Source organism: Buceros rhinoceros, unplaced genomic scaffold (genome assembly GCF_000710305.1).
Source record: "Buceros rhinoceros silvestris isolate BGI_N320 unplaced genomic scaffold, ASM71030v1 scaffold18344, whole genome shotgun sequence".
NCBI lineage: Eukaryota > Metazoa > Chordata > Aves > Bucerotiformes > Bucerotidae > Buceros > Buceros rhinoceros.
This window is the reverse complement of record NW_010407831.1, coordinates 1-12,947: the sequence shown is the minus strand read 5'-3', so window position 1 is coordinate 12,947 and position 12,947 is coordinate 1. Positions and strand designations below refer to the sequence as shown.

General features: G+C 42.4%; 1 protein-coding gene across 1 annotated transcript; it reads right to left on the bottom strand.

Moving 5' to 3' along the window:
- Positions 1-1,480: 1,480 nt before the first annotated feature.
- VPS26A (vacuolar protein sorting 26 homolog A (S. pombe)) lies at positions 1,481-10,235 on the bottom strand. Its single transcript, XM_010134649.1, has 8 exons — positions 10,085-10,235; positions 8,329-8,404; positions 5,958-6,114; positions 5,348-5,512; positions 4,781-4,887; positions 3,242-3,310; positions 2,558-2,700; positions 1,481-1,797 (listed from the first exon to the last, which is right to left on the bottom strand). The coding sequence occupies exons 3-8, from the start codon at positions 6,008-6,010 to the stop codon at positions 1,684-1,686; spliced, it is 651 nt and encodes a 216-aa protein (XP_010132951.1). The 5' UTR covers positions 6,011-6,114; positions 8,329-8,404; positions 10,085-10,235; the 3' UTR covers positions 1,481-1,683.
- Between the last annotated feature and the right edge of the window lie 2,712 nt (positions 10,236-12,947).

The window sequence follows — 12,947 nt, the reverse complement described above, 5'->3', positions numbered from 1 at the left end:
AAGCGGCGTTAAAGGGGAGCCCGCGGCAGCCACTCAACAGAGAGGAGGCCGAGGGGAGTGAGCAGGCAGCGGCTTTAATAACCGCGGGAGCCGCTCAGCGCGCTTCCCGCTCCTTACACACGGTTCTGCACAGCCCCAGGCTGGTTCCATACAGTCACAGTTCTCAGAATCTCTACGAATCGGTTCCAGGTTACAACATGCAAGTGACGATGAAAATATTTGGCTTTTGACTTTATTATTCTGTAAATTTCTGAACAGGCACTTACACGAGCGAGTTAGATTTGCTTCGTTCAGAGGGACCCGCGTTGCAAGTCCCCCAGCACAAAGTACACAGAGTCCTTGTCAGCTTTACCGGAGTGCCGCAGTAATAAAACAGTTCTTACAGAAACGTAATTCGGTTAGTGACTTACTCATAAGGTAAGGTTACCAATGACACTTGCGCTGGAGTCGAGACGTCTTGAACTACAAGCGCAAGCAGCCCTCCGCACAGCAGGCTCCGACTGACGCCCCCGCCACGCATCTGGTAACAGACTGCACGCTCAGTGAGGAATACATGAAGTTTTAAGCTATTTCTTCAAACACTAAATGCGCACAAGAGGATCAAGACAAACAATCTACTATGCCAGACAAGCTTCTAACAGGTTTAAGGCTTGCCTGGCTTCAAAACACCTTTCCAGAAGACCACAAAAGGCTCGTCTGCCCTCATAGGAGGAAGATGTCCTCTGAGGATGTTTTACCTCTCCTGTAAGGACAGTGAGGAGACAAGACTGTGAAGACAGTGGAACCATGAAGCCAGGAGGAACCACACGGTTTCATGTATTTGCAAAATAATCAAATGTTACCAGCATGTATTTCATCAAATCAGAGATAATTACGTTCAAATACTTCACCCGCTCACCACCCGAAGGTGAAATCACAAAAGCATCTCTACGGTCACATCTCTATGCCCACTAGTTACTGGGCAGTGAGGTGGCCCGCAGCATCAGGCGGGACTAACATGGGACGCCTGGGGAAGTACAGCAGGGAGAGAACTGGGGGAGGGAGGGCAAAGATGCTTCCCACCACTCTCTGCTACTGACAGGTTCAAAACTTCTCAGAAACCTTGGTGAGGTGTCTGAAGGCTCCACGGTTGCAGTGCATATACACTCAGTTTCAGTTAAACCCCGTGTAACAAAGTAATTAGGCATCTTAGGAAAAATTCACCGTAAACCTTGACTTTTAGTGTGATTTAGTCGATTGTGTCTTACTGTAGTTTCAAAACAAAACAAATGCAAATAAGCAACATTGGAAAGGAACATGCAATAAACAACATGAGAGAAGGGAAATGCTTTAGTCTACACTGTATAGGTGATCAGCGAAAATCAAACATACCAGCCTACCATGCATGGAAATAACTAGACTTAAGCTGATGGGTATTCAAGTGCATATAACATTTTCAAATAAAAGTAAATGTGCAGTATAAAATAGTAGCTTAAGAAAGTTCCAGTGTTTGAGAAAGCACTTTATTTTAAATTTATATACATACTTGAATGTTTAACTGAAGAACGCTTTAGTAGTGTGGCAAATGCAGCACTGCGAGATGAAGGAAGACAGTTGCAATGGGGGTTTTGGCCTTCTTTTCCCACAGGCTGCTGCCATCTTTAACCTGCTGAAGCATCGCAAAGTTTTTCACCTTATACCAGTTCACATTTCGGGTTGCTCAGCAGATGCTTGTGACTCTGGAGATTCAAATCGCTGGTGAAAGTTTGTTCGTTGTTTCCTCAGCTTCTCGGGAGCTTTTCGCCATAAAATTATTTCCTATTTGACAAATGAAACTTTTGAAACCAGTGTTTACCATTAAGCGGCATCAAGTATCAAGCTCCTGATAGGCAAAGAGTTTTGAAAAAGAAAAAAAAGAGCCACCACACCACAAAACTCTGCATCCCCATTACTTACAGAACAGTGCAGCACACGTGGAGACTAACAGAACACTTCCCTTTGCCAGCCTTGAACAGTCACCTCTTCCTTAACAACCCTACTCCCAACTTTGATAGTATTAAAGAGTTCAAGAAGTTTTCTTCCTTCTCCTCTCAACATCCAAAGCCCATCACAGCCACTGTATGCTCCAGTTACCATCTGTTTACCGTGTTTAATCATATTGCCTTGTCTATGCTTTAAAAGGAAGATTCTGAGCTATTCCACGCGGCTTCAGCCCAGTGACCCTTTGTGATACTCCTTCCCTCAGCCTGACCTCATGTAACTGTTGTTACATTTTCAGTCAAATGTCTTAGCCCTTATCTGAATTTTGAACCTGGGCTCATGCTGGGGCGGCAGCGGGGGGAGGGTGGGGAAATCTATCTGCAGTAGCTAAAGCAAGGAAAAAATGCACCTCTAGCTCAGGTTACCCACAAAGTGTTTTGTCTGGATACTCTGACAGCTTCTATACCACTTCCAATACACCCACCAGCAAAAATACTTGTGCCATGCAAAGCACAAGTGGCTTCTCATGTGCTGAACATTCAAAGCAACATGTACAACAGCCTAGATAATTCTGCGACAAGATTCCTGTAGACCATACCTGCTGTTTGAAGTATCGTCTGTCTTCTTCATCCACGAGCACCAGATTTAAGAAGTACCTCACTGAAAATTTCTTGTTCACATCCCTCATTGTTGGAGTTGGGTCATAGCCTGCTAAGAACAGTCTTATAGGAATCGATTCACCTTAGAAAAAAGAAAGTTTCAATTAGCTCCTTAAAACTGGGTGTCATTAATGCAGTTTCAGAAGACATGCAAAATAAAGGCAGTTTCCCAAGCATCCTCTGCGCCCCTTCCTTGGTTAAAGGAAAAAACAAAACCACATATCAAAACACAAAAAAACATCACAAACATGAGCACAGGAACAAGTACGAAATCAAACATGGGAACAGTTGTGGAAGCACAGCAGTCAGGCGAGACAAAAGGATCTGAATCTTGGACACTCTAGAGCCGGTCTGCACTGTGGAGTCAGGTTTGAACTGAAGTGGTGAAACGATCAGCCACAGAATTTCCAGTGGCAAGAACTACTAGTATCCCAAGTGAAATGCCCTAAGTCAATAAAAATGTCTGCTTTGAACAGGAAAATCCACTGTCAATTCAGCAACCTAAGGAGAAGTGCACTTTCTCCATGAAAAATTTATACAAGTCATCTCTTCTCCTCCAGGTATTTTTAAAATGCAGTTTTAACTCAAAATGCTTACCCTTTGAAATAAGCCCAGTTATTTACCTTTCACTGGTGCACCGTCCATTATTTCATACTTTGCAATCGTTTCAGTCTCTGTTGTGGTACTGGGTCCTGGTGAAACAAGTTTTCACTGTGAGAACACACGCTTCGGTTTTAAACATTTACAAAGCTTTATCACAGCAATTTCTCCCCAGCAGCATTTAAATTACGCAACACTGCACGTTTTGCCTTTGTCTTGCATACGAGTTACACAGAGCTGAAGCAAGCAAATCCCTCTCCCAAGCAGAGCATCTATTTCTTACTCTCTCCTCCTGACACTGACATAGCAGAGGCAGTAGCCAGTGCTTCAAAGGAGCCCTGGCTACGCAGGTGTTAAATAAGGGACAGGCATGCAGGGTAGGACTTGTGGAACAGTTCCGTTTGGCGAGCAGTGCTAGCGGCAAGATACTGCTAGGCCACAGCCAGACTAGGAACCTGAAGGGTTAATACACGGCAAAAAAGCCACCTTTCTCCAGAGCCTAGGATGAAAAAGACAGAATACCTAATTTAGCCGCAAAAGCCAACACTGAAGTAGAGCTTTCTGCCCTTCCACTACTGGTATGGAAGCTTCCTCATTCTCCACACAAGCAGCTCACTAGGGCTGCAGCCTCCGCGGAACAACGTCATGAGCCATAGCCTCTTACTGCCCTCCTAGCTGCAGGGTATACAAGCCCCATCTGCAATAATCAAGCTGTTTCTGCTTCAAAGCCTCTTGTTTAGTCTGGAGAAAAGGAGACTCAAGGGAAACCTTATCACTCTCTACAACCACCTGAGAGGAGGTTGTAGCCAGGTGGGGGTCGGTCTCTTCTCGCAAGTAAGAAGTGACAGGACAAGAGGAAAAGGCCTTAAGCTGAGTCAGGGGAGGTTTAGGTTGGATATTACGGAAAAAAATTCTTCACCAAAAGGTTTGTTAAGTGGAACAAACTGCCCAGGAAGTGGTTGAGTCACTATCCCTAGAAGTATTTAAAAGATGTGTAGATGTCGTGCTGAGGGACATGGTTTAGTGGTAACCTGGTAGTTCTAGGTTAACGGTTGGACTCGATCTTAAAGGTCTTTTCCAACATAAATGATTCCATGGTATTTTCATCATATCAGTTTTAGGCTGACTGCAAATGACATTTCTAAACACAAGAGATTCATATGAAGAGATTCATGCTAATCCTTACCGAGCCCACTTCACCAGCTAATCTCTGCAGAGGCAAGGGGGTCTTCAAGATGCATTTTACACCTTTCCTCTTGTTCGTTATCTATCAAGGCTGATTAAGCTGCTGCATATTTCTGCCCAAGTTCCATTTACAAGGGTTCACGTTTGTGAAGGTAGCCCAACAGTCAGAAGCCCAGAACAACAGTAGACTGACAATGTTGACTACCAAATACAATTACCAAGCACAAAATGCAAGTGGTAGTCAAACACCAGTGAGAAAGAAGCACATGGAGCATTAGTTTAGCCAAAGCTGTAACTATGGACTTCACTCTCCAGGTTTGCATTAAGGCTCAACCAGCACACGAGTTGCCATTTCTTTTGGACTTTGTTTCTCTTACCAATTCCAGTAATCTCCTTTTTGATCAGCTGCAACTCCATGTGCTGAATTTTTATTCTCACTAAGAGGAAATAAATTTTTCCAACAATCACATCCTTTAACTGATACCTTTAAAAGAACAGAATGGGGGTTTTCATTAAAGAATAAACACAACTTTTATACCTTCTTGAATACAAGTTACACAGGCAGTTACCTCATCTGCCTGTTAACTACTTGCAGCTTACTTCCAGACTGAGCTTACACATCTCAGCCAGACCACTGCAATTAGCAACTTCCCATCACTGCAGTATTAGTAAAGGAAGTACTAATACTGAAAAAGCATAAATGCAGAAATCAAGCCTTAAGTATCTGGTAGCGACCTTCCTATTAACACTGACGACAGAATAGACCAGTATTCCTTAAAGGCCATTGTGTAATTAGTAACCGAACAGCTCAACACAAGAATCATTGATAATTTTGCTTTATATTTTAAGTCTCCAGATGCCAAGTTGTTCATAAAATATTACACACTCTACCCTTTTATCCCAAGATATTTATTTGAATGTGTTTTGATCTAAGTGACACTTACTTTGACTTATTGTATTCAAACTCTATATGAAGACAGTCTTCAATGCCTACTTCCATCTTAATGGAGTTGTTTACATCAGGGTACGTAGCAAGCTGGTGAACAATCAGGTCATATTCTTTCACCAAGTCCGACAGCCGTCTCACTATTGTCACTTTCAGAAAATACCTAGAAAGAAAGCCACCAAGTTAGCCATAATTATTCAGAACCGCACCAGTAAAAGCCCTTATGTTCTGGAGTACAGGTATTATTTGAAAGACAAGAGCACAATTCTCGTAAGGCTAAGCAGAAAAGGACACACAAGACAAAACACTTACAGGTAGAAGTGTGGGGTGTTCTGTTTGGTTTTTTAAATAAGGAGAGACATGGACTGTCTTAACATGATCGAACTGAAAGAATTTTATCTAGATAAACACCACCAAGCAATTCCAAATAAAGTAAAAGAGGCTACGTTATGACATGATCTCAACAACGCCAATCAAGGCACACCAGCTACTGGCTGTTACATGCCCTATTTGAAATCCAAAAGGGGGAAAGCAGGGAGGGCAGTGTAATTGCTAATTATGAGGTTTCTGCAGGGGAGGAGAGAAGAGAAAGCTTAACAGTTACAAACCTCAGTCTGACGTTGGCACCGATGTAGGATTCATATGGCTTTTCAACCTGCATGAACTCAAAGTCATAGCTTCTGTTCTGGGTCAGTTCTCCAGGTAAGGCCAGCTCTTTCACTAAGTTTACAAATTCATGGGTATTGCTTTTGTCATTGAAGAGTTCTGAAGTTGAGGAAGTTAAAGGAAAACACGCTTCAGTGTTTATTTTTAGCAAACAAAACTGTCTCTAATTTGGCAGGAGCAGGTGGGAAAGAACAACAGAAGCAATTATGTTACACATATCCAAATGTTTTATCCAGTTTTTCGATGTTAACATCAGTTTCAACAACCTTCAGTACGCATTCCTGAAGAGCTAACGGCAAGGAACAGAACGCATATTTGAAGCTCTGCTAGCATGGCATCTTTTTTAAATGACAGTTTAGCTAGCTTTAACAAGCACTTCTTGCCTTCCATTCTCTGTAATTAACGTTGTCTGGCTTCTGGCTTCCAGCATTTATGGCTGAAAGGACAAAACCTTCAAGCCTGGCTTATTTAGGACAGGCCAGTAATCCCAACTGGTCTCCTGCAGATCAACACCACCCATAGAATGGTTTATTATTACTACTAGTCTACAACCAAATGACTTATCATGACCACTGGTCTAAGTCAGCCGTTTGGAAACAAGTTCTTTACACATAAGCATAGAGACACCAGTTTCACAGCAACAGAATCTCCTGTCCCCCAACCAGTGCCATTGTCATTCATCCCTAGATCTATGTCATGCAATTCTCACAGAGACAAAAAACTTAAAAGTTAGAAAAAATTAACATAACTATAAAAAAATCCAAATGCTTCAGCATACAAAAACAAGCTTCTCTGCAATTCACCACTGAAAATATCAGCTAGGAACATCAGCAGTGGCTGGTTTTACCCAGACAGAAGCTTTTCAGATGAGAATGAGCGAGCTGAAAGCACCAACTCCACAGTTTATCATTGCCAGTTTGGTAGAGACTGACACTAACTAGGAATTGGAGATTTTCTAACAGGAATAAACGGAATCTAAGGTGTGCTTTGTTTGCTACAACAAGCATTTATATAATACAAAGTTTATTTGCTGTTGTATATCCAACACTTTTTGTGCCAGGGAAGTCGTACTCTGAAGGGTTGGTTTAAAATATATCTGACATGCAGCTGGAGCTCATCTCCAGGTGGTGGAGAGGCAGATCGCACTCCTGGGAGGCTTTTGTGTTACTAGATTAAAACTTGAAAGGATGCAAGAAAACATGGGCAAGTACAAAAAGCAGTAGCTTAAACCACTTCTGCATAACTGAGGATATATGCGGTAGCACGTATCAGAAAGTCCCAGAAACAAAAAATTCAAGAAACTACATCAAATTAAAGTCATCTAAAGAATTAAATTTACATATCAGAGTAGACGAAGAACAGCTTGTACAGCTATTAGAAGACAGACTAAATGAAGCTGACAGACATAAGCTCTGTTTTTTTCCCCTGCATCTAAATACCTTATTCCATCACACTTCTGCTTTATTCTGGAAGTTTGCTTTAACAGCCCCACTGATCGTAACCTCCAAGCATAAAGCGGCAGGTGTCAGAACACGGTCATACCTGACACATAACAGTTCAGACACAGGGTACTGAAACCTACTGACTCAGATACAGAGGATTTGTGAAATTCCAATCAAATTCAACTGTGTAACGCTGAAACTTGAAGAATTACTTCCAACGGGGACAATAAGGCAAATGGCCCTTTAACAGAGAGCGAAGGAATTTTAGCATCAGCCTAAGGGTGCACAGAGGTTACCTTGACTGGTAAGAAGTTAGACATGACCAAGATTTTTCATAGTTCAATCTAACCAGACTTATATACAGCTGTAAGAAAACCACATTTTTTATGTTAATTAATATTATCTTGCTAAAAAGCTCAGAGAACCTCCAAAGCATCAATACTGGCTTATGCTAACAGTTTAAAATTAGGTTTTAGAAAACCAACCACCAGAGAATTTTTAGGCGTATTTTGCTATAGGCTGCCCCATCATTTCTCTTCTTTCTCCTCCCTTTCAGAGCCAGAAGTAATACTCAAAACTTCAGTTTTCAGAAATCTCTAGTGGTTCTTAATCAAACCTCTAGCCAGTCTGAGACTGACAGAATATTCATCCCATTCTCCGTCACATGTACATATCTTCCCCCCCGATGACTTTCCGATTTGCACAAATTGGTACATCACTTGCATTAAAACAAGGAGAATATAACCTGCCTTTGGCACTTGTCATCCACTAACCCGATCACGTTGCAATGTTTGACCAAACATTGCAGGTCACAGGTGCCACGTTCCACAAACCACATGGACCTTATATCCCCTTTACAGCTTAAACTCACCAATTTGTCCTACAAATTCAATTCTAATTCCTTGGTGCTCTAGCCTCTTCCCAAGCTGCTTAAAGGAGATGTTCACCTACCAAGAAAAAGAAAAAAATCAGTTAAATTTTTTCCCCCCCCAACACTTGCACTCTAATACATGATCTCAGTAAAAAGATAAACACATTACCACATGCCTATGAAAACTGCGAACTCGTCTCAACAGCACTACCTGGGCTTGAAGGCAACCAAATCAGAGAGTTGATTATGAAATTAAGCATTACCAAGGCAACACTAAAGCAACTAAGAGAAATCTAATCATCCACAAGACTGAATTTAATAACTAAGCTTGAAACTTTCAAGTCCCAAAATTTAAGAATCCAAGCCAGAGCTTAAGCAGAGTTCACATAAGCCAGTCACGACCTTTTTGCCATCTTTGAAGGCGGAAAGCTTCAAAGCATTTGGAAATCCAAAAAAGAACTGCCATGAGTTTCAGGTCAAGTGAACTTCAGTCCCCTCCTCAGCTGCCAGCCAAGTATTGGTGTTAGCCAACAAAAAATAACAGATAACGAAACCTACTACCAAGACCCTCATCTGTGAATTTGATTCTCACAAATAGGCCTCACCTCCAAGAAAAGATTCCATATGGTTACTTTCTACGGAAACACATAAATATTAAGCATATATAACATTTTCTTATGAGGTAGTGATGACCAGAGAAAATCCTGTACCTTAAAATCCAGCACATCTTTGGTATCTGAGCAGGAAATAAACCACTAATCTATCTTTCTAGTGAAAAGGGGGAGACAGTTAAGGGAAGTTGTCCAATACATTACTAGTCTTCCAGACCTCCTCATCCCACGTGCTTGTGGCAGCCAAAAGTCATCAGGCACCTCTCAGATGTAACCGATACAAGCAGGCAGCACTCAGGCCACTGAACAGATCCTTCAGTTTCCTGAGTTTGACTCTTTTCAGAGTCTCACATCCCTGAAAGGATCTTTCTGGAGAACTAAGATCTTTGCATGGAAATATATCTTAAGAGCAGGAAGATGCCCAGTGACAATAGCTCAGTCAGGATCAAAGTATGTATTTAGAAGTCAGTATCAGAACCCAATACCCAGCTGAAGATTTTCAAGGAAAAGTGAATCGTAACAGAAATATTTAGAGCGAGAATGGCTCCAGTAAAACCAGAGTGATGGCAAGGAGTTCCTAGGAGCAATACTGAAAACAGAGAAATCCCTCTGGCATTCTCAATTTTCTTTTTTTTCCTCCCAACAAGAAAAACTCTTGTTGACTCAGCAGCCAGCTGAACTTCATACATTGCTCCTCTGATGCAATTCCAGAAACCTCTTCAGGGGATGAAACACAAGGCTTAGCCTCAAGGTATGCAAAGAAGGTTGGCCGCACCAACTGGAAATTAGTTACACATGTTGGGTTGTGGATGTTGGAGTTCAAGGGGAAGGGGAAGCAGAGGGATCCAGTTTGGAATAGTTTTCTTAGTCAGAAACAGTCAGAAGCGACTGCAGTGGTTGCATAAAAGGCTCGTTCATAAGCACAAGATGAAGAGAAACGAACAGCCACCATTCACAATGTTCAGGTTTATCACTTGCCTACGTGACTATGGTTAAAAAGACCATATATAGGAAAACACTCTTTGCTCTCTGAATAACCACACAAGACAAAATTGCAGCTCTTGCTTGTATCAGGTGTTCATTTACCTTCCTATATGCATTTGCATGCCAGAATCAGCACAGTAATTAAGTCACTTAAAAATTACCTTTCCTGAAACAGATTCTCCATCATAGAAGAGAAAATGCTTTTCTACTTTACCATCTTCTGTTTTGATTTCTGCTGTTTTTCGTGTTTCAGCATCATTAAGAACAACATCAATCTCACAGACAGGAGAGAAAAGGACTCCAAGAAAACTCTGGAACAACAAGAGTTAGGTGAGTTACTACACAGTGGACACACCATTTTAAATGTGGTATTTACTCGCAGCTGTACACTACACATTGGGGGAAAGCATCTGTGCTCCCATGAAGTTACAAAGCCATTATGTATTAGAGACCCAACGACAGAAGACAGTTGTTCATCTAGCAAGTAACTGAAATCAGGTCAGTAACAAGCAGCGACAGCTCTTCTAAAACATTAATAATGTTTATAAAAACGTACACCATAATTACCATTATTACTGCTACACTAAAATACTAACAAATATTTAAAAGTTACTGTTGTTTTCTGTCACTGCGAAGTTTCCAATCACGGATTTCGCTTTTAAAAAAACCTTTCATTTTTAAACCACACTTTAAAAAAATAATCCTTTTAACCAATTTATTCCATCTGGTTTAGGATTGGAGATATGCCAAAATACCTGTGTATTGCCTTATACCCACTGCAAACTCCCACAGCAGTAACAAGAATGTTCATTAGAACAAGAGCAGAGCAGGGTGAGAAGAAACCACAGCAGGGGATGAAATACAAGGCTTAAAGCATCCCCCGGCTGGTGAAGGGGAACAGGGACTTCCATTTGCTGCCTCTTCCTGCGCCCCACAGTTCTCTTATCACGGGGAGTGCAGCAGCAGGTTCGAGAGGCAGCAGTTCTTCTCACAACCTACCTTAGCAACATAGCCCTGCCAAGGGATAGAGCGGATGTCACCAGGTTACCCGTTAGTACTGCGCCAGGCACCAAGCCCCCCTGAGCATCCAGTGCCTGTCCTCACCTTACCGCAGCATTCCCTAGGCACCAACTTCTGACCAGCACCAAACACAATCAACGAGGAGAGATCAACCTCTGACCTTGCACAAACATTTCATACAAGAAACTGCAAAACATGTTCGTGGCTCTATGGGAAACTCGGCAAGATTAGTACAAAAGCCAACATCTTCTCCTAAGAATTAGGCACTAATCTGCTTTGATGTACTAAAGTAGACAACCTTTCACTAACTCAGTGTGATTTGCGTTGGTTTTTTTTTTTTGGAGAAATGACACTATGTTCTCAAAGAGAGCATCCGCTTCAACGAGATTAATTTGTTACACAAGAAACAGCGCTTCTCACTTCAATTTAATCACAAAAATTGAGTAAAATGCATTTCAAGACATTCTGGGGACCTGAAGTTTTTAAACACAGCATTAGTAACAAGAAGTCTAGAAGAAAGTTTGATCTGAACGCTACTGCTTAGCAGTGGGAACACAGTGACTTTTTAGTCACCCCTAGAAGCCAAGGAAAGGCACGGTGCCAGCCTGAGCTACAAAACAGGGATTCACACGAGATAAACTGACTCCGTATTTGTTCAGACAGCAAGCGGCACTAGTTCAATCCACAAAGCTTACGTGAATCTAACTGAAACCCAGAACTATGTGCCTCACGTTCTCAGAGGAAAGCAGAAGCAGATGACCAACGAGGTAGTCAAATATAAGACAAGTCTCTGCCAAGCACATACTCACATTAACTGCTGAAACAGTAATTTTTTTTAATGACTGCACACTAGAACCATTCTTCCCTCGTGGGGAAGGGCAAGGGAGAAAGTTTTAACAAGAATTCCAAATCTTTATTCTGTTACTTTTGAGCACGCCCATATTTTTTCCTTAGAAACAGCACTTATTTTCCAAATGAGTCTTAGACTTTTTCCCCCAACACTAAACAAGAAGCACATTACCTTCAAGTAAACACCACACAAGACACTCTCACAATACCTTCCAAATTATGAAGCTGCACCATCATTTGAAACAGTCACCCGGGTCTAACGTTGGTAACACATCCCTTCTCAAGGCACTACGTATGAGTATTTCAACTGTACCTCTTAGAGATTAGCCATGATCTCATCCCAAGCGGACAAGAACATATGGAATAAAAAAATCAACAGCTGGTATCTCCTCCAGTTGCTATTGAGGATACTGCTGCAGGGAAACTATGCAAAAGAAGAAGTATTTTAAGCAACCATCACATGGCTTATTATGTTACCGTGTGAGAAAATGAAGACAGAGGACTAAGGTTTCAGAAGGTGGCCAAATGTGAGGCTACGTTCTTCATGCAAAAGACAGACAAGGAACATTTTGATACATCAGGCCCCAAATCAATCTGCACTCACTCCTTACGTGTTACAGCTGTACTAACGGGCTTGTAATACTCCCTGCAGCTGATGAGCAGTGCAGAAATACCAGCGCCAGCTTCACAAAGAAGCCCTAAAAAGCTTCTGCGTGTCCAACGGAGACGGACACGCACGCTTTACAAACCCAGCGTGCACTGATCTAGCTGATTCTTTAAAATATACTGGTTTTAAACCGATACATCCCAGCCCAGCCAGCACTCTGCCCAGGCCCAGCCTGCTCAGCACAAAGCGGCCACTCTTTGGCCAGCCCTGGAGGGTTCCTACCGACCGCTGTCACTTCGAGCGCTGCCTCACGGCTCTGCTGACGGATTTACCGCGGTCTCCAGAACCATCACAGGCACTTTCCCCAAACCCTCCCCGGCAGCAGCAGTGCAGGAAAAACGGAAGCCGAGTTTCATGGCTGAACCTGGTCCTGGCGAGGGCACCTGCCCACGGAGGAGCGGCAGGGCCACACCCTAAGCCTTCGTCCACAAACCGTATTTTAAAAAACCCTAAACCCTTTGTTTCCCGCCAGCATTCCCCCGAGCCCG